This window comes from Onychomys torridus, chromosome 6, assembly GCF_903995425.1.
Source record: "Onychomys torridus chromosome 6, mOncTor1.1, whole genome shotgun sequence".
NCBI classification, from domain to species: Eukaryota; Metazoa; Chordata; class Mammalia; order Rodentia; family Cricetidae; genus Onychomys; species Onychomys torridus.
The window spans coordinates 53989422-54011904 of record NC_050448.1 but is presented as its reverse complement, the minus strand read 5'-3'; the positions used below and the strand labels follow the sequence as shown (position 1 = coordinate 54011904).

General features: G+C 34.8%; 1 protein-coding gene across 3 annotated transcripts in view; it reads right to left on the bottom strand.

Annotated features, from left to right (window-relative positions):
- Fstl5 (follistatin like 5) overlaps positions 1 to 22483 on the bottom strand; it is a 572741-nt gene that overhangs the window by 75843 nt on the left and 474415 nt on the right. For all 3 annotated transcript variants that reach the window (XM_036190876.1, XM_036190875.1, XM_036190878.1), the window contains 2 exons: positions 15915 to 15941; positions 8618 to 8736 (listed from right to left, as the gene is read on the bottom strand). In XM_036190876.1, the coding sequence (XP_036046769.1) occupies positions 8618 to 8736; positions 15915 to 15941 (146 nt within the window). The remainder of the gene's footprint in view (positions 1 to 8617; positions 8737 to 15914; positions 15942 to 22483) is intronic.

Below are 22483 nucleotides of genomic sequence, written 5' to 3'. Positions count from 1 at the left end.
CTGCCTGGAAGCTAATCATGCCCAGGTGTAACACACAGCAATACCCATATATTAGTTGTGAAATCCTTTTCATAAGCCCTGATTACCTCTTTAGTGAAATGCATATAGTAATGTCTTCCACCAGACAGAGTCATGTGAGGATTAAACAAAATCATGTATGCATTGTTCAAGTAATCAGCACTACTCACCTCTTATTTTCAGGTAGAATTTTCTCTGGGGATTGCCCTTTATGAAATTACACTAGTCTACAGATTTCACATAAACTTTGTTTTCATTTCCCATAACTGTTTGCACAGGTTTGGCTGCATGTATTTAAGAGTTTCTGAGTGATTTGAAGTGTGGCAAAAACTATTTTTCTCTGTCATTTGTTGTTCAGATTGCACTTATTACGACTTTTCTCATTTACTCATCTAGATTTTGATAAGATTGATTTCAAATTCTAGCAACTATATTTTAATTAATAGATGAAAATCAAAGATATTGAATGACTCAACTGTATCTAAATGCGAAGTGTTTATCAAAATTTAAATTATTTATGAATAGTTGATATGATAAATAACAGTGTGTTAGATGTTAAATCCCTATAAAATAGAGTGAGAAAACTGGAGACATATAAGTGCAAATTAGAATCCCAGTTCTCCTAGTGCTTCCAAGTGATTGAAATTCTGGGTTGGGGAAGAAGTTTAAAGGGCTGAGATTCCAGGGACAGGAATTTTGTGGCTACCGTACAGGCTTGTGTTTCAATCAGTGAGAGAACACAAACTAACTCTCCAGGCCAAAGGTCTCAAGTTATGTCAAATAACCAGAAAAAAAAAGACATTGGCAAAACGTGTTGAACAGAAAACAAATACCAAAACCCCAGCAAGATATAGTAATTGTGGAGATTATCATTAAGTGTGAATTAGGTAGATACTGGAGCTTCACATTCCATCCACTTTATTAAGAACTAGCATGAACATTTGGAATTAAAAGACTCAGTGTAATTTTGCATCTCAACCTATTGAAGGTATTTTATCATGATGGAGTCATAAGTTTATCTTACAAAGTGAACTTAGAAAGGTGTCTAGCAAAGAAAAAAACAATAATGAAAAATTTGTTGCTTCATAACATAATACATCCCATGGTCCTGTTCTTAAAGTAATGGAAAGTTAAGTATAATCACAGTGCCCAAGAGAAGCAGCCAATCCATCACCCTAGAAATACTGAAATACCTTCCATATATATTGTATACCTTAGTCATCCTTTAAGGAGAGAACACTAACTTCAAACACACAGTGTATCCTAAATTTATTTGTGTTTGCCCACACACTCCAACTAACTGCCAATACATTCTTTGGACGAAAGAGAGCAATAAGACAATGATCCCTCATTATATGCCACACAGAATGATTTTCTGACTTTGATAGGTGGACCCTTTGTTATATGTCAGTGTAGCTATTTAAATACAGCCAAGATCTGAACTTCAGTGTTCCCTTCAGCTCAAGTCTGTCTTGGGCTATTCATTGACCTGGCCCATCAGCACTGTAACATTATTTTTTAAAAATTGGCAATGGCTTTATAAATACAGTATTAAATCTTAGATGTGAAAGAGGTTCAAAGGAAAATCTAGCCATTTTAAACATTTCAAATGACTCTCATTTAGATTTAATTTACCTTGGATGCTGCTTCATATTTGAAGTAAAATATTTCTCATCATTATAAATCCATACAAGATAAGAGGAACAAACTTTTAAGAAAGAGTAGTTCAATAATTTGAATGACCTGGAGTGTGAGCTGTGGCCTCCTTCCCCTCAAAATTCTTTTTTCATAGTGTGGCATTGAGTAATGTGCATTTTATAGGTTTCTCTTTTCAGTGATTTTAGTTGTGAAATAAGATTCTCCATCTCAATATGTAGAATATCTGTATCCCTCTTCTATGCATTATCGGTGAGATGGGAGTATGAATTAAGCTCCTTGTCAGTCTGTGGACTCATCTCCATTATTCAACCCATGTAATACCACTTAAGCATCCCACTTTGATCCTGCAGCAAACAGTGTCAGAGGCAGATGGTGCCTATCATTTGGATCAGATTCTTCTGTCCTCACATATTGTCCAGCTAAAAGTGCCTGATGTGGAAGACAGGCTGCCTAGTTTTGTGAGCCTGCTACTGGCTGAAAAAAATTATTCTGACATAACAGATTTATCTCCCCTAGATTATAAATCTATCTGCAGATATAATTATATACATTTCTATTTTTAAACCTGATTGCAGTTCACACAGAAATCTGTGCCACATAAAAATGCTAATGAAGAGCAACACTGCATCTGATTAACCTTTTTTTTTTCCAGCATCAAGGATGGAATCCAGAGCTTCACACATGTGAAGCAAGCCCATTACCACACAGCCATAGGACAAGATTTCAAATAACTTCACATTTCTCCTAATACTTATTGCTTGATGATTGCTTTAGAAGACTTAAAGTTTATGTGTTTTTAAGATGGAATCTTACTATGCAGCCCTGCCTATCCTGGACTCATAATGTAGACCAGACTTAGCCTTGAAATTGCAACAGTCATCCTACCTCAGTTTCCTGCCTGCAGAAAATACAGTAGCAAATTTTATTATGTACAGGTTTATGGTGAAAAGATAATATAAAAAATTTATACACAAGTAAATTCATTTTATCAGTTAGGGAAAAAATATGAAAAATTATCTGTTGCATAAAATCACATTTTCAATTATCTTTAAAATATAAAATTATATTACTTAGTAAGTGTATCCAATGTTACAGATTAAAGCATCAACTATAATGAAAATGGGCTGTAGATATAAAAATTTTTGAACAAGGTCTTATAATTTTCCTCTGTTCTTATAATAAAGAACATATTTTTCATCTTAAAATATGGTTGAAACCGAAAGCCTTGAACTTATCGACATGGCATTTAGACATGGCCCAGGGCAGGAACAATCCCAGTGGACATGCAGCCATGTTTCCAGCAACTGAGTTGTGTTGCCCATGATGCCACTACCTTTATCCCATTGTCTCACAATAGAACATCTTTGGCATAGTCCCATGCCAATTTTTCCTGCTACTTCTATCTTGATAGTGTGCTTCCCTGATCTGGGAAAAGGTGTTTCATTCAATGGAAATTCAGCAGGGTGATTTTCTTTAACATGCTTCATTATTCATATTCCCATATGAGCAACTGCCACACTTACACAGGCATGTGATTTATAAAGCTCATGTGTATTCCCCTCTTTCCTCTTCATGACATAATTACCACAAAACTTGACACAATGAGAGTTTTCAATAAAGATCTATGGATTAACAAATAAACAAAATTCATTTAAGATGGGTATGAGTGATAATATAGAGTTTAATATTAGATAAGTTTATGTTAGGTTACAGTGAATAGATAAGGAAATGGGGTATAGCACACAATAAAATATTATGTAGCTCTAACAATCCTGGGAACCTGTTGTTTGTTAGAAAATAGATGTAACTTAACAAGTTTAGTGAAATAGTCCAAAGTGAGACAGAAATGTGAATTGCTACAAATTTGTCTGATGCAGAAAAAACAAAAGTAAAATCTGATGTCATAGCACTGTAGATACAATGGGAAGTACTAGAGGACTAGGGGTTTGAGTAGACAGAAGAGAAAAAAGGCTGATCAGTATGTACCAAGTTAAAATTAGCAAGGTGGCAAGACATTTTGGGGTCCTGTTGAAAAGCCCAGTGATTAGAGGTAATTTTAAAGTGCTAAAAGAATTTGGACTGCTTTTCCCCACCAAAAAAAAACAAAAACAAAAAAAAAACCAAAAAACAAAAACAAAAAAACTTATCTGAAATCATGTACATCTAATCTGATACAAACAATATGTGATGACTACATGTATTAAAACACTGTGTTTGTGTTGAAGAATACATACCACACCATTTTATGTTTTATGTACCTTTTGAAAATACACTTATACAAAAAAATACATTCTGGTTTCACCTGAAAGCTGCCAGACATACCATCTGGAAACTCCTATTGTCAACCTTTCGAGTTTTTACTAGGAAATAATTTTTGACAAATAGGACTGAAACAGAAGTTTGTGTGTCTATCAGTGCTATATAACATGCTGCTTTGTGCATGTGCATTTACATAAGAGAACAGTATCTATTGTAATTATTTTGCTTTAAAGATAAATGAAAATGTAGCCTAGCAAGCTCTGGGAAAGATTGACTGCATTATTATAGTGTTGAAAACTATTCATGATAGTTGCCTAAAATGATTCAACAAAAATTTAAAAGTAAATAAACCAACATTCAGAAACTAATTTTTCTGGGCAATGAATCAAGTGCCTCTTTAGGTGAGACCAGTGAATTTTAGATTTCAGTCATTGTCATTTTAATTCTTATTAGGTGACTATATCTTAATTTCAGGATAGAAAATCCATTGAGAAAATAATCAGAAAGCATATAAAAACTTAAATTTCAACACTGAACAGGTTTGGAATATCTACATATTTAAACATTTAATAAAATTAATGGTATTTATTTGCTGATTTATGCTTCCCTTCTTTCCTGAAAAATTCAGTTGATGTTTGTAACCTGATAGAGATTTCAGTACACTTTACAAATGAAAATAGGGATTGTTTGACTAAAATTATTAGTTGTCAAAAACATACCCACATAAAATATTTAATAGTGATAGTTCAAAATACATTATGTGCCAAGGACAAAAGATTGTTTAATTTAATATATAAAGTGGGGACTGGACATCAGGAGACATGGTGGAACAAACCATTATTTCTTAAAAATAAACATCAATCCACTTTGATTTCTTAACAACAAACTTCTGTATTTTCATTATACAAATATAATAAACTATACAAAACCTGTAATTTAAGCCATATATAGTAAGACTTGTATGACATTTTAAATATCAAGTATTTTTGCTTAATAATATCTGTATCAATATTTTTTTTAAATCACTTAACATCTCTACCATTAAAAAAATCTAACAAAAAATTCAAGTAACTTTGAATGCACTAATTATTCTGCTCACAGACTGCTTTTATCAAGAGCTCCTTGAAGAGCCCTTAATATGATGTCTATAACCTTATTGTGCCTAACGCACAAGGGAACTGCACATCTCTATCAGGACACTGCTACCTGCTTTAAACCCCCACCTTCTGCCAAAGCCACCAAAGAGGGGGCTTCCAAACAGATGTTCAACAGAAACACAGAGGAAGAATGTTACAGCAGTGTGCATTTTTAGAAAATTTTCAGAAGATCTCTTTGCATCTAGCACTTCAAAGAACAGTTTCTTAAATGTATTTCTTTTGAAATCTAGAGAGTAATCTCTGAAGGAATATTTAGAAGGCGTTTATATTTCTCTCCATAGGAAGTTCTTTGCATGATGTCACCGCACATGCAAAGGAACAAAAGCATAAACTCTTATTGCTCCACAGTTCTGCAAATTAAGCCCTGTTTGAGCAGTGCCCCCACAGAGACAGCACTCTGTGGGGGAGTCTCCCGATTGTGTTTTCCAGAACGCATTGTAGTGTGGAGGATGTCCACTGGCTACACATAGATGTAACATGTCTACACCACCTACCTAAGAGGGCTGTTGTTTAAATAAGTGTTTGTGGTACCTAATATTGAAAAGTAGTAATTGAATTAGAAACAGAACAAGAAGCAAAGGGAAGCTGGAATCATCACTAGGAGAGTTGTTGAGTTGGTTGCTCTCTGTAGAGAAACATGGACTGTTCCTGTATGCCGACTGGTATCACTCTTGCCTCATCCAGGTATTGTGCTATGGATCTCCTATTCTCAGGTACACTCTGTGTTCTAATAAAGTACTAAATGTTGATTTCTCAAAGAAAATTAATTTTCAAAGGAGGAAGTTCAAAGGATTATATGCAGGAATCTTAGAGATTCGTGTTAGGTGTGCTACAAAAGGCTGTGAGTTCTGTTTTGCTTCTCAGAACACTTTAAATTGGCACTGAATGCAGATAAAGAACCTTTGGGGGCATGTTCTAGATTAGTTAGGCATGATAATGCATGGTCCTTTGTCTCACAGCTGTACCAGTAGCCAGTCGGTCAGAGTAGTACCCTGGTTTTTTTTTTGTTGTTGTTGTTTTGTTTTTTTAAGACCAGCAGCTGGATCCAAAGAAAGCTATATTTGTAAGGCCTGAGGTTGACTGAATTAAAAACCTTTAAAGGCCATGTGGGTAGGAGATGAGATTGACAGTCCTTGAAATCCAAGAGAGTGAAAAGTTAGTAATCTGAAAAGAATTTTAAACATTTTCCCCCAAACTTATTTCAATTTGAATATGAATCCATAAGTCTGAATGAGAAATATATTTGCTTGAAGATCATACCCTCCTTGACAAGAAAAAATCTTGTGTTGAGCTAATATAAATAAAGCAAGAGTCCTGCCAATCAGAGATACGAACAAAGGGCAAAAAATCAACCCAGGAGATGAAAGAATAACACAGTTCACTGAATGAATCCTTGCCAGTGCTCTCCCAAAGTCTGAAACCTAATGCACACTGATGTTGCACCAAAATTGAATTTCTACTTAGAGCAAGAAAACAGCACCTTTTGAAGAATTTGATGGAAGATTCGAAGTATATCAGTCCTTATCTACACTTCATTGATCTACACACCCTGTGTGGGGAACTGAACTGTTACTGTCTTAATGTTGAAAGGACTTTGAAAAATATGTTATCAATGTTTATTTTTTATTCATGAGGAAAAAATGATTCCAAAAGATTTCTCCACTACCACTTATATCCAAAAGAGTTATTCTCTAAAATCAGATAAGATAAATTTAATTTCACTACTCCAAAGAAAGGATGTTTTCACTCATCTAAACAGTACTTCAGATCATATCATTATAAATTAATAGGCACTAGAGATTATATTTATCCCCTAAAACCTCAGCGATAAATTATTCTTGGAAATGTTTTGAGAAACAACAAAAGGGAAACACTGTTTAGTTTTTTACAAAGCAGAGATTAATGTTAAAATAGGGAAGAAGTGAGATGTATCCCTCTTTAAACTTAAACCAAACTGAGTGACTCACCGTGGTTGATGGCAATGGACTTTTTGTTAAATTGTTTTTACTACTGCTCCTTGTCCATGTTTATGTATAGCAGCATTTGAGCTTGTCATGAATACATACCTCATCACACACTAAAGGAAGAACAGGTGAAAGTGGCCACCTACATCTCCCTGACCAGGTCTGGGTATTCAAATGCTTAGCTAAATCCCAATACAAATAAGGAGAAGGTGTTTATGTAGGTGACTGACATCATCCAGTGTGGTGAACATGTCCCCAAACTCATGTGCCCAAACATAGACAAAATTCTATCTCAAGATTGTAATATTGAAACCTAGGTTGAGTTTTCTACCTGTCCTAAAATCCATCCTCAAGACTCCTACTTTCTGGTTGATTTGAGTTTCTAGCCTGATGAACTGGCCCACCACACTTAAACAGACAGTTCCTCTCTCACCTATATGTTCTATTGTCGATCAGTCCTGCTGACATTGGACTTCACACCTTAGCCCACAATTCTGAGTCAATATTTTAAAATAAATGTATATGTAGATAAACAGAGAGAGGAGCGGAGGAGAGGGAAGAATGGGAGGGAGAGGGATTAAGGAAGGGAATGAGGGAAGGGAGGATGAGGAAGGGAAAGGGGGAAGGAGTGAGAGAAGGGAAGAAGAAGAGAGAGACAGGGAGATACAAAGAGAGATGCAAACACAGAGACAGACATAGAGTGACAGATGTTCCTAATGAAACATTGTCATCTTATGTAACACTCCACTATTTTCCATGAACTTACTTAACAGTTAGAAACTTGAAATCATGGAGTCCAGTATCACAACATGTGCACACAGTGGAATAACCATACTTTCTATGTTTAAATGTAGGAAAAATACTTCATGTAATAAATAATTATTTAATTCAATTTAATATTATGTGCTCCCAATTTTATTATTATATATGTTTGCTTTTCATCTGTGGGCATTGGTTTCATCTGTGAATGGTGTCTTCATATATCAATATATAGCAGCACTACCAGCCTCTAGTGGGCTGGATGAAGATATAAAATCAAGTTCTAAATCAGGATCTGAAATGTCACATGGCCTTGACAACTTTAAATATGGGAATTAGGAAAGAATTTTGTCTGAAAGTATGTTCATTATATTTTAAATAATCACATTTTGAGTGTTAAGCTTCACTTTAAATTTGTGTGGGAGAAGATAGGCAAAATAAGTTTAATATCCAAAATACATACATTCTAAAAATTATCCTCAGTTTTCTTTTACTTTGTTAAAGAAATGATGTCCTAAGAAACTGGAGATCTAAATTACATAGCCTGAGAAAGTTATTAAATGTTGTATTTATTGTTAAAATTTCATCCCTATCAATTTCATTATAACACAAGTATTAAAACTGTAAAATATATCATTTTCCATCTCAAACCTTCATATAATGACAGAGAGCATCACAAATTTAGAATTTTATTCCCTCACAAGTTTCACGGAGTGATACAAGTCACTGTCTTTCTAAAACATAATTTTACTTTATACAAGTTTTCTCATAAAAATATAAAGGAACTTTTCATATACTTGCCTGAAATCCAAGGAGCTTTTCACTAGGCTTAATGTGCCTCTGAAATTCACATTCTGTGGGTTGTATCACTTTGATTCCATCTTCATAAAAAACATAGAACATGTTCCCAATTCCAAGACCTTAGGAATAAAACACATTTCAAAAGTTCAAAATAGAGTTATCAGAAACCTTTACAACCAGACCTGAGTGCGCATCATCTCCCTAGCAGTGTTACATTGAAGATGTTACATAACGCTAATAAAACAAACTACACAGACGTCAACACAGGAGACAACACAGGCATTTTCCTGGCCGTCCTGACCTGCAGTGAGGTGGATCCCTTTGTATAAATGGTTCACTTGTTGCCTAACAAGCACAAATGGAGTTGTGAACTCTTTGTCACAGAGATTATAATGGAATACTTCCCTATTTATTATGGATATTAGTTAAGGGGTAAAAGTCATTGATGAAGAATAAAGTCCATTGTAGTATTTATCATAGTTCCCCAAGAAAGAAAGAAATTTTATTTATTTGGGAGGTTACTGTGTATAAATAACCTATTTTATTTTTAGAAATAAAAAAGACCAAATGTATAAGATTTGGGAGAATATATACTGTCAAACATCCTACACCAAGACCTTAAATATCAGTATTTATTTCTTTTTAAGTTGACAGCTTTGAAAGTCTGTTTATTCTGTCTGAAATAAACTAATTAAATTTTTTACAAGAATCTGTAAATTTTTAACTAATTATTTTAACTGTCGTCTATTACAGATCTGAAGGCATCACATATAAAATTTTCCACTCTTTTATAAATCTAGGCCAAGAGGCACAGGAAGGTGAAAGGATGCCACTTGATATGTGGATGAGGTTTGATGAAATCTAAGCCCTAAAGCTCTTACCACATCTTAAGGAACACGTGCCCTCAAAGAGTCTGGGTCTCCCACACCCTAATTCACACCCATTTGGAAGTGTACACACCTGTACAAACAAATGGTCATTTGTCCTGAGAAAATACATACATGTAGTATGGGTCCCACATATTGATGAACACCAGTTTTTTAAGTATACACTTCTGTCTGGAAGCGTCCATTTACACCTGTCCATGGAGATTATACATCTGTCTAGGGATACTATATACTCATGCACATCTGTCCTGGAAACATACAAACCTGACTTGCAGCTCTTACATATTCATGAGCATATGCCTGGGAGTCTCCAAATCTGTCTGGGCACCCATGTGTACATGCTTATCTATTCTGACAGAGTAAACACCAGTTCTGGTTACCCACATGCTTATCCACGCCTGTCCTGGGAGTCTACAAAACTGTCTGGGCACCCATGTATACATACTTATCTGCTCTGGCAGAGTAAATACCAGTTCTGGGTACTGACAGGCTTATCCACACCTGTCCTGGGCCCCCAATACTCATGTAGTCTATTCTGTGTGGATTCAGCCTCTGCTTATGTTCACTATACTCTGCTCTAACCTCATGGATCTTCGTTTTCTAAACTGGGTGGTCTGTTTCTTTTTCCAATTATATTGCTTGCTTCTAATTTATTCAGCCAACTTATATTTTACATAGTGCACGATCTTAGAAAGATGAGGGATGATACTTAAACCTTGATAAGTACAAAAGTCAATTGTTGGTTACAATGTTTAAGTTCTCAAAACACCCATAAGGTCTAAAGTAATTCATTTAAATTTTAACAACAAAAATTGGCCAAGAATTTTCATGTCTTTCCATTGAGAGCACTGCCAGTCTGCTAAGTCCACTCTCAGGCTTTGCAGCCATATAGGAACAAAATAAATTTCCTCATTATACAAATATTTGCCTATGGAATTTAAGTCATATTTGATATTATAAACTGCTGCTACTTCATATAAAGTCATACATTTTAGATGTATAGAATCATATCTCTATTTTCATTATTGAAAGAGAAATATATTCAAAGATTAATTCTGACTTTATGGCTTTTATACATAGAATGTTTATAGTTTTTCTCATAGCACATGGATTTATTTACATCATGCAATGATTCATATGGATTGAAATGACTATAGATTAGTTCAGCAATGATCTGTGAATTTTATTACCAAAGAATACCACATTAAGAGAAGATATTCCTGAACAGTGGCAGATATGACAAGACTTACACACAAGCCATATTTGTCATAAAAAATTCCATAAGTAAGAATTCACTCATTGTCAGCTTAAAGCCACATATATACCTGTGTATAACAGAATGTAAACATATACACACACCAAGGCTTAAAAAGATTGATACTTTTTATTTGTATTAGTTAGCCTACATGTAAACACTAACTGGATTGATATATATTATACATTAGTAACTATAAATTTAGTATCATTGGTTCCTGTATATTGCTGTGGAAATTTACAATAAAACATAAACAAGTCACACTGTGGTGTCTATCTTAATTATGCAGAAATCACTAATGTATCTTGCTGTGGGATGTTCTGTATGTCAAATGTGTTGCTCCGATTGGTTAAAATAAATAAAATGCAGATTGGCCAGTAGCAAGGCAGGAAGGATAGGGTAGGTGGGACAAGGAGGAGGAGAATTGTGGGAAGTGGAAGGCTGGGGAGTTTGGGGGGAGACACCACCAGCTGCCACCATGACAAGAAAGATGTAAGGTACTGGTAAGCCACGAGCACAAGGCAAAGTATAGACTAAAAGAAATGGATTAATTCAAGATAAAAGAACTAGATAACAAGAAGCCTGCCACAGCCATACAGTTTGTAAGCAATATAAGTTTCTGTGTGTTTACTTGGTTGGGTCTGAGCGTCTATGGGCCTGGCAGGTAAGAGAGATTTGTCCTGACTCTGGGCCAGACAGGAAAACTCTAACTATAGTACTTCATGTCTCCTACAATGCTCCTCTCAATTTTGAGTGAGTATCTGTCTACCTTGAGCTGCTCCTTATGACTCCCATTATGAATAAGAACACATGTGGAACTAACAATTAGTTACCATCCAGAATATCTGCTGATTTTCTTGAACTAATTTCATCCTTCACCTCTCTTTATACTTTAATTATGATTTTTTGTTGTTGTTTTGTTTGTTTGTTTCTTTTATCCTGTTTTTCACATAACATACTCTGTGGGATCCCATTCTGAGTTACTGAACTGTTTCAATTTCTGAGTTGAAGTGTCCTTTAAAACACTTAATTTATCCAAATCATACATGTAAGCCTGCTACTCTGTTTCTTGCCTTTAAAATATGAATTCACACCAGTAATTTTATAAATCATAAAACATATCCCAGTACACCAGTCACAAGTAAGATATAAGTAGATATCTTTATCTGGAGTTTACTCTGTTTTGTTCATTTTAATTTTCCTCAGTAGAAAAAAAATCTCTTGGTGTTTATGAAATCATCCTGAAAATACTCACTTTTAGGCACAAAATTATAATTGTGAGATCATTGCCCATATTGGATTTAGAGGTAAGAACTGTATGGCACAGCTATTATGAGAATTAAATGATATCAAGGTGTACAGAATTAAAAGAATGACTGGCACCAATAAGATTTTAAGAAGCAGTAAATGTTGGGAATTTAATGACGCTCTCTCTCATGGAAAGGATGTACAATGCAGGTAAGAAATCATCACTGTATTCATATTTCCTCAAACCTAATTGGGTTCCTTGTGTTAAACTTCTGTCTTCTCTACTATATCCAATTTTATATCTTCTTTCCCAAGAATTCATGAACCTACTAAAATTTTAATTTGATTTTCTAGAAGAACATTTCTCATACTTTGTCCTCACAGATTTCCCCAAGAGCTTTCTGTTCATGTTCATGTGTAGTAAAATGCCATTCACATTTTCTAGCTCAGTCTTTTACAAAGACAGTATGTTGTTCTAGAAGATGTGATGTCATTTGTATCTTTAACAATCAATTCATAAACAGGTAAGGAAGTCAGTCCCTTTATTAAGCCCATCATAAAAATATTTGACAAGTGCAAAACAATCCATGTCTACTAATTACTTTTGAAAACATAATATTTAAAACAGTGCTGTGTTCTGTAGGTAACATTTTGACTTCTTTTTACAACTAGGACTGAACCCAGGGCATTTTTCATGCTAAGTACTTGCTCCAAAGCAAAGCTCTCCCTGACCTCATAGGTAACTCAAACAAATTAACCTCTACATACTCAGTGTTTTTTCACATTCTAATACATGCATCCAGATTTGAAATAATATTTGTAAACAATATATACTGCTATAAAGCTAGAGGGGTCCTGATTCTCAGAATAAAGAATAATTAGTCCTATAGTTAGTTGTTTTTTTTTTTTTGCTTGTTTGTTTGTTTTTGTTTGTTTGTTTGTTTGTTTGTTTTTTGAGACAGGGTTTCTCTGTAGCTTTTGTAACCTGTCCTGGACTAGCTCTGTAGACCAGCCTGGCCTCGATCTCACAGAGATCCTCCTGCCTTTGCCTCCAGAGTGCTTGGATTATAGGCATGCGCCACCACCGCCCAGCTATTTTTGTTTGTTTGTTTGTTTGTTTGTTTGTTTTAGAGACAGGGTTTCTCTGTGTAGCTTTGCGTCTTTCTTGGATTTTGCTCTGTATTCCAGGCTGGCCTCTAACTCACAGAGATCCGCCTGCCTCTGCCTCCCGAGTGCTGGGATTAAAGGCGTGCACCACCACCGCCCGTCCTATAGTTTTTAATTACACTGAATTTTATTGGGTGTCCAATGTACAAACACCCTGGAGTTCAGTTAAAGCTTCTGCCATGCTAGTTCTAATATTCCTTTTTTTTTTTTCATTTTTCATATGTTGGTAGAGACAAACACGTGTATCATGTCTTTCCCACATTGTTAATCTGTTTATAAATTACTTCATGATTACCTTAACTCCTTTGTATTCTGTTTCATTTCTATATTTGTCTAGAAGGCAAATAAATAAATATGTGCCCTCTAATGAGTAGAACGTATTTCTAATCTATACTGAACATTTAATACAATATTAGTGCACTGAAGGATTATGAGGACAGGATACCAATAGAGTGATTTTATATCTTGGTAATGCTGATATTAATTATAAACAATACATACATTATGAAATTTGTTCCAATATGATTTGAGTCATTTCTGGATATTGGGCGCATACTTAAGCCAATAGAAAAAAAGAATCTTGTAATAATACTTTATTGGATTAAACTGTCAAATGGCCTTAGTATATATAACATGATTAGTAGCAACTTAAAATTCTATGATGATTTGCTAATCAAAGGTGTATCAGTGGATTTAAAAAGTTATGAAATATTTACTTAATTAATACTATCCATTTTCTTTGGCTATTAATGTATATTTGCATGCATATATACACGTATACTATATATGTAAAACTTTCAGTATGCATTCACATGTTACAAAACAAAATCTAATTTTTTGCTAAAACTTTAATATGGACATTTCTAGCCTTGACTAGCATATTTTCTTTTGTGTTATTGAATGTTGCCATCATTTTTCTCATGATTTTCCAGCTTAATTTGTCTTCAGAAACTGGGAACAATCATATTAATGCATGAAAATAATGTCTTTATGCTATGCTTACTAAAGTAACACTTGCTTATATACAAAGCCCTGGGATAAATCCCAAAAGTAACAGAAAATATATTGCTTATTGTCTCATTTTTTTCTATAAAAACTTTCGAGAATGATAGTGTCCTGGCTTTTACAGTCACTAATATTACAGAAATATGTACCATCTCACTACCAAGGCATCAGCCAGAATTATTTACATTACTGTCCCTTCTAATGGCTGTCTGAGATGAGACAGTTGGTGGAAAATTATGATACTAATATTACATGATCATTGATTATTATAAATTGATAATTCTCACATTTATAAAAGTTCAAATATATGGACTTTTTATGTACTTTAGATTGATTCCCATATCACAGAATTGAAGAGGGAGTGCTCAGCATGTGTGGGGTGCTATGAGCAGTTAAGAGATAAAACAGTTCATTTAATTTTCCAACAGTCAAGTACTAGAACCAGGTCTGTGGTCCCTGATCTCCTGCTCAGTAGAAGTTGTACTCTCCATCACAATGATAAAAGGAAATAAATATTTTAATGTTCAGAGAAATAGCTTTTGCTCTTAAGAGGATATATGGTATAAAGAAATACTACAAGACATGTCAATGCAGGTTTCAGCATAAATGAGCTATGTGCATTTGAAGTGAAATATTCAAGTGGAATAAAAAGGTGATGTGGTCACACTAGACCTGCTTCCTTCAGTATAACTTACTAAAGGAGGTCATGAAGGAGACTTGAAGAGCTTAAGGTGGAAAGTCAGAATACCTTCTCTTTGGCAGGAGAAGTGAGAAGGCCATTTTCCTCAGTCTTTTTGACTATCAAAGAGGACAACAAAAATCATGTTCCGGAGATATATTGAATAACAGTTTTTCAATGCTGTCTACTATTAAAAAGCCAAGAGCAGCCCTACTGAGTATTAGTAAGAGCTATATTTATTTTAGAAATACATATGAAGACTGATACAAAGTGGCAGGCCTGTGTTCTATAATGAAACTAATTGAATTATGCTTCAACTTAGCAACTAGTTTTTCCAAAAAAATATAATTATTTCATAAGACAGTTGTTTAATTATTCTTATACTATGGAAAGTATGGTAATTTCAATTGTTTTTACTGTTTGACCTACATTTAAACTTTTAAAACCACTTAAAGATATTATAATGGGAGGTTCTGACTATTTTTAATGAATCAAAGTGACCTGTAATGAAGTAATAATTACTATGTTTTACATTCACTTAGGGGTGTGTGAGGTGGGGAGCGGGGTGCTTGCTTGTGTGTGTATGGCAGAGCATGGAGAAGAAGGCAAGAGGACAATCTATAGAAACTGGCTTTGCTGACTCCCCATGTGAGGCCTTACCTTTTCAGAGGAGGGAACAATGGATGGGTTGGGAGGAGGGCTGGGGAAAGGGTGGGAGGAGGGAAGAGAGGGGAATCTGTGGTTGGTATGTAAAATGAATAAACAATCTCTTAATAAAGAAAAAAAAATGGTTCTCTCCTTTTATCCCAGGTGTCCCAGGATCAAATTCATATTTTCAGGATGGTTTCAAGGGCCTTTACCCACTGAGCTCTTTGCTGTCCTATTCAAGTGATAAATATCTTAATAGCACCAGGTTTATACTAGAAAATTGTAGTACAATCACATAAAATCTTGAGTCAAAGTGAAAATAAGCCAAATATTGAAACAAATGAGTCTGCAAATATAGTAAAAGCAAGCCAAGAAGTCACAACAATATAAAATAATTTAATTTGATACCTTCTTCTCTCCATAATATGTTAGCTACTGCAGCATGTCAAAAAAGAAAGAGAAGAGAAAAACAAGTCAGGAAAGTTAGTTGACTAGTGATAAGAATAACCATTATCGAGGTCAAAATCTAGAAAAGGAAGCGTCTGTACGTGCTGAGGTGTACTTGAAAGGCCTCCACAGCTCAGCAAGTGGTGAAGGTATGAATGGGTGCTTATTTTTGAAATAGCCTAGTTTTTGGAACAAAGACTTTGTAACAGACTAAGAACATTTTTACATCCCTAACAGAGGATAGTTCAGTTCATTTTTTTATATACACATTTACAGCAAATATTGGTAGTTAAAACTATTGAATTAGTTGACAATTTAAAGTCACCAATAAAAAGTTATAATTTTTCCTGTTTTTACAACATGTAATATTTTCCCCACAATGGGAACTACCTGTAATGAAGCATCATTCTAGAAAATAAGGGATCCTGAACATAGTTTGCACTTATTTTTATAGTACATTCATTCATTGTTTCAAAGCAGACATACTGATAATATATGTAAAAGTACCTTGCTGATTTCAAAACACACAGAAATTCTGTGAAGATAGGTTTATTAAATACTAAATAGAGACTAAACCAATAGACATTTAAAAATTAGAACAACAGTAATGGAAAATGCCATTTACCTTTTTAAAACTCAAAGTTAACAGTCTTTACAATTTTGTGAAAAAATACAATATAAATTAAAAGAATCACTAAGTAACAGAAATTGCTTACACATACAATTATTCTCTGGGTGCTGACACTCATTTTTCTTAAAGTAAGTTAACATAAGTGTAGAGCCCAAACAATACATTTTTGCAGGAAGATACAAAATAAATGATGACATTCATATTCTTCTTCTGGAAGGACTAGAAGACACATCATAAGATGTTGTTCATGCCTGAACACTATAGTATATGGTGACTCCCTGTTATACAAAATGTGGGCACATCAAATACTGTTTTTATTAAATGTACACTTGTTTTTAAAACTGAGACAGTGAATATGATATAGATAGAAACTGTTCAGATATTAAAGACCTTTAAAATGCATGTAGCAAGGATTAGAAGTACAGAACACTGGCAGAATAGCCACTTAGTACCCACACCCTGTGATTAATACCACAATGTGTATGAAAACAAACAAACAAAATAAATAAGTCACTTGGACTCTAATTACTCTGGTCAAATAATCAAGATCTCTCCCTTTCACATATTTCCATTGCTTTTTGTCAACATTCATATGAAAGATACACAAGTAGACAACAATGTTTTTGATCCATTCATGATTATAATATGGAAATAAAAATTTGCAGCATGCTTATTCATTCACATTAGCATATCTAACCTGGCTTTCAGATAGTACATTTCTACCATTTAAAATGTATTTTGTTTTTTCCCATTGATCCGTCTAAACCTATTGAGTGGATTAGAGGATAGCACCAAGTGATGGAGCACCTCAAACCTATTACTCATAATGACATGAAAAGTGTGTGTAAGCATCTGCCTTTTATTTAGCTAATTCCATTAATACACGTTCCTCCAGGTACTGTGGGGATTTTTAAAGCTTGCTCTAATTTGATTTTTAAGTGATAATTGCATCATTTTCCCTTCCCTTTTCTCCCTCCACCTCTTCCATATACTTGTTCTTGCTCTTTTTCAAACTCATAGCCTCTTTTTCTTTTGTTACCCAGGTGTATGACAAGTCAGAGATTGTATAACTAATTGGTATACACTTCTCTGAGGAAATTTTTCTGCCAAAAAATTTGCTGTATGTTCTCAGCAGTCTCACCAGTAACTGCTTGTGGAATTCCTCGTTGAGTTACTTCAGGTAGATGATTACTGCTATCTGACTTTGCACAAACACGTGTGAACAAAACTTACTGAATGCTTAGATATAAATTACAGTACATGAACAAACTTGAAAATTAGTGATCTTGCCAGGCGGTGGTGGCACACGCCTTTAATCCCAGCACTTGGGAAGCAGAGGCAGGCGGATCTTTGTGAGTTCAAGGCCAGCCTGGTCTACAGAGCAAGATCCAGGAAAGGCACAAAGCTACACAGAGAAACCCTGTATAGAAACAAAACAAACAAACAAACAAAAAACAAAACAAAAAAATAAACAAAGAAAATTAGTGATCTGAAAACATGTTTGCAAATAGTATGAACAAATATCATACTTATATGCCCACCTCATTAATCCTATAATTATGGAATCATTTATTTATTTATTTGGAAATTTATCAGAAACTTATATTAAAATGGTTTTATTTAGCCATATGTGTGTATGGATAGCACATGGATACACACATTCAAAAACAGGAAACATGTCCTCCAAATCTTTGTAAAAATATTTAAATGTTTTTATTTGTGTGTGTGTGTGTGTGTGTGCCATGTAAATGAAAGTATGGATCAAATGGAGACATCAGAACCTTAAGAACTGGAGCTAGACATGACTGTGTTCTTACAGTCGAAGCCACCACTCCAGCATGTATGGACTCCCAGGATGTACCTTTTTTTTTTTTTTTTTTTTTTGGTTTTTCGAGATAAAGTTTCTCTGTGCAGCTTTGTGCCTTTTCCTGGATCTCGCTCTGTGGCTCAGGCTGGCCTCAAACTCACAGAGATCCGCCTGCCTCTGCCTCCCGAGTGCTGGGATTAAAGGCGTGCACCATAACCTTACCTTTTTTAATACCAACTCTTACACCCAATGTTATGTCTTTCTGAATCTCCTACCAGAGTTCTTCACCTAGCAGATTCTTATTGAGTGATTTGTTTCATTTTAATATAGTCTTATTATATTACATTATAGATACCCTGTCTGTATATGAGAGTTTAGAGTGAGTAAAATATTCACATAACCTGATGAAAGACTTAAATTACTCTGTAACATGACATAACAGTTATAAGTTTTCACCCATTGTACAATAAGCTTTTTAAAATTGTAGACCTTGCAGTTCAATACTTAGTTAGTAAGTACTTTGAATATAAGATAGTTTCAGAAGATAACAAACATACTCAATTGAAAAATGCAGATCAATAAGACAGATACCAGACCTTGGTAACTTAATACTCTATTATTAATTCTTTTAATAGTTTGCTACACTTTATGTATTGTGAGCCTGTGAGTCTCTATTTTTGAGACAGGGTTTCTTTGTGTAGTTTTGGTGCTTTGTAGACCAGGCTGGCCTCAAACTCACAAAGATCCACCTGGCTCTGCCTCCCGAGTGCTGGGATTAAAGGCATGCGCCACCACCGCCCGACGAGGCCATGAGTCTCTTTAAAGTGATTGGTCTCAGACTGATATTCTCTATGAGGAAGTGCATTTGCAGAGTTGGAATACTATAAAAGCAGCAGTAGTAAAGCAGTTAATGACCTAACACTGCACTGTAGTGCAGAACAGCTGTTTCCCTTGTCTATGACTGCATATGCTATCTGGGTTTCACCTCAGCATGTCTGCTCCTTGTCTTTCTCCTCGTCTGAAAACCTACAATTTTTACCACTGAAAGACATTTTTTTGATAAAGTGCATTTATGTGAGCATAACATTTAAGCTAAATGTCTTATTGTCTGCTTTCCTTTTAGATTTAAGAAAATGACTTAACATTTACATTAGCAAGTAAATGTAAAAAGATAAGCTTAAGATAAAAATTTAATGTGTCTAAAAATCTGTATGGTTAGCATTATAGAATGTGAAATTCCTTTGAATGTACATATGGGAAGTGAAATGAGCTGTTTTTAAATGCTATTTTTAGACTAGAAACTATATTAGCTATGTCAAGTTCACAGCCTACCATATGCTTGATTCAAAGACCCATTAAAGGAAACTAATTTTCTTTTTACCCTGAACGAAGGCAATTCCCCAGTTGCTAGAGTCTCAACCTGTATTTTATAATAGCAGACTAGGCCACAGTGTCCAGTGTCTTTATTAGGAGATGATCATAAAGTGGCCAGGAAATGATAGCCCCAGGTTTAAAGTGATGAGATGGGATAATCCAATTATTGGGTTAGGGGGCTGTAATAGGCAGGCACTAAGAAACTATTCCAGAAAATGGAGAATAAACAGAAAAGACACCTTAACATTGTACAACAGATGGTTCTATGAGGTATAAGGTGGACCCTCAAAAAGAATAGTCTGCGCAAGCCAAGTGTCCATGAGAGAGAGTGTAAGTCATCAACTGTCTAATGTAGGCTTTCAGATACTGAATAAGTGTCCATCACTATATAATGTCTGCTTAGTGTTCACAGAAAATTCAAAATAAGAAATAATTTAAGCAAGAGAGAAAGTCTACTACTGGCAATTAAGTGCATGTGATAAATCCCAAATGTGGCGAAAGGTGTTGCTTTGTAAAAGTAATGAAAACCACATGATAAATAGCATCACCTCCAAGTAAACGTACACAATACAGAGGCGATATCATGGTTGTTTCCAAAAGTGTCTCACTTACTGGTTTAGGAAAAAAAAATGTACTGTGTAGCATTGGTATGGCTGGGCAGGTCCTGGCCTACAGCCTCTTAATGAATTGTGTGGTATTAATGTGGTTGAGAGGGTTGAAGCCAGCAGTCCATCAAAGTATTATGTGGCATCAGAAGGCATGGAAGTCTCCTAGACAACATCCTATCATGAGTCACTCTCATCTGGAAGGCTGAAATGAACTGCGGAGTTAGGTTTTAAACAGCCTCACTGAGAATGCTTGTATCTTTATTTTTTTTCATTAAGAGATTTTCTATTCATTTTACATACTAACCACAGATACTCCTGTCCTCCCTCCTCCTGTCCCCCAGCATTCCTCCCCAACCCAACCCCAAATCCCACCTTCTCAAAGGCAAGGTCTCCCATGGGGAGTCAGCAAGCCTGGTACATTCAGTTGAGGCAGGTCCAAGCCCCTTCTCCCTGCACCAAGGCTGCACAAAGTGTTTCATCATAGGCACTAGGCTCCAAAAAGCAGGCTCATGCACTAGGGACAGGTCCCGATCCCACTGCCTGGGGGTCAGCCTTCTGATCAATGCTGGTATCTTGATGCTAGATGATGGCAAGTAGTCTGAATTCCTCACTGTCCCTTTGCTCAGGGCTATACAAGTGTTCTCCCATTCTGATAAGGAGCTTCCTCTAGAATGAATTTTCTGAAGCTCTCAGTCATAGGTCATAATGTCCCTATAGCCTGGCCTAAAATCATTCTATTTCCAACCTACACAAGCGAGACTTTCCCTACCTCAGTGTTGCAAGTAACTGTAGGCTAAGAAAGATAGAAGACATTAGGTAATCAAGTGTTCATCAAGTAACCTTGGACCTACCTGTTCTTAGTACAAGAAAATGAAATTTAAGAATACTTTTTAGTAACAGCCACCAATCCAGACCAAGCTCCCAAACATGGAAATTATGACTTTACCATTATCTGGAAGTATGAATGAACTTTCATAATCCATCACTCAACTAATTGCTTAATGGTATGCAATAAATGCTAACATTAGTAAATGTGTATTGGTGATTGACTATAGATAAACTGGGAGAAAACGCATCTTCTAATTTGACTATGTACCATGTCATCATGTGACAGAAGCCAAGTGATTTCATGTTTTGTTCTTCCACTCTAGAAAATACACCACAGTAGTAATCAGAGAAGTAATGTAAAATGATTATATCTTCAGTAATTGGCATATAAACAGTTGTTAGAAGTTACTGTCTATGACATATATACCACAGGAAAAAACAAACTAAAGATGATCAAACTAATAAAAATATTTCAAAAGTGGAACACTGTAGAAAAGTATATTGCAGTCCAACAATGTGTTCATCTCTATTTCTTATTAGCTAAGAGATAAAACTATCAGAATAAAACAGAAGACCACTTGGGTGTTTATTAGCATATATGCTAATCAGGAACAAATTAAAAAAATCTTTGTTTTTCTAAAACTGTTGTATGTACTATATGATTTTATAAAAGACATTTTTTCTGGTTTTAGACAGGATTTCTCTGTGTAGCCTCGACTGTCCTGAAATTCGCTCTGCAGACCAGGCTGGTCTCAAACTCAGAAACTCAGAGATCTGTCTCCTCTGCTTCCCAAGTGTTGGTATTACAGGCATGAGCCACCACTACCTGGTTATAAAAAACCATTCTTTATAATACTATTTATTATTGATCATGTATTATAACTGCAATGTTACTTAAAATAGCCTTAACTCTATAATTAATATGGTTATATAATAATATAATTTTACATACAGAAATAATTATATAAAAATTGTGTCAAAACAATATCCATTCTTTAAAGGACAACTCTAAAAGTGATTTATCAACATAAGTACAGATTGTTAGATATTTCATTCAATAAGTTATAAATTATAATTTCAAAACAAATAAATTAGTGATGTTTGGACCTTCTGGCAAATGCAATTTATACTTTAGTAAAATTAGCTTAACATTACACTTAAAAACAGGACAGATATAGGGATATAAGGCAAACAAAACATGAGTAGAATAATCTCTGAGGTAGGTTAGAAATATAGCTTCTGGAATCATGAACAGATACAGATAAAAACTAAAACACATGTG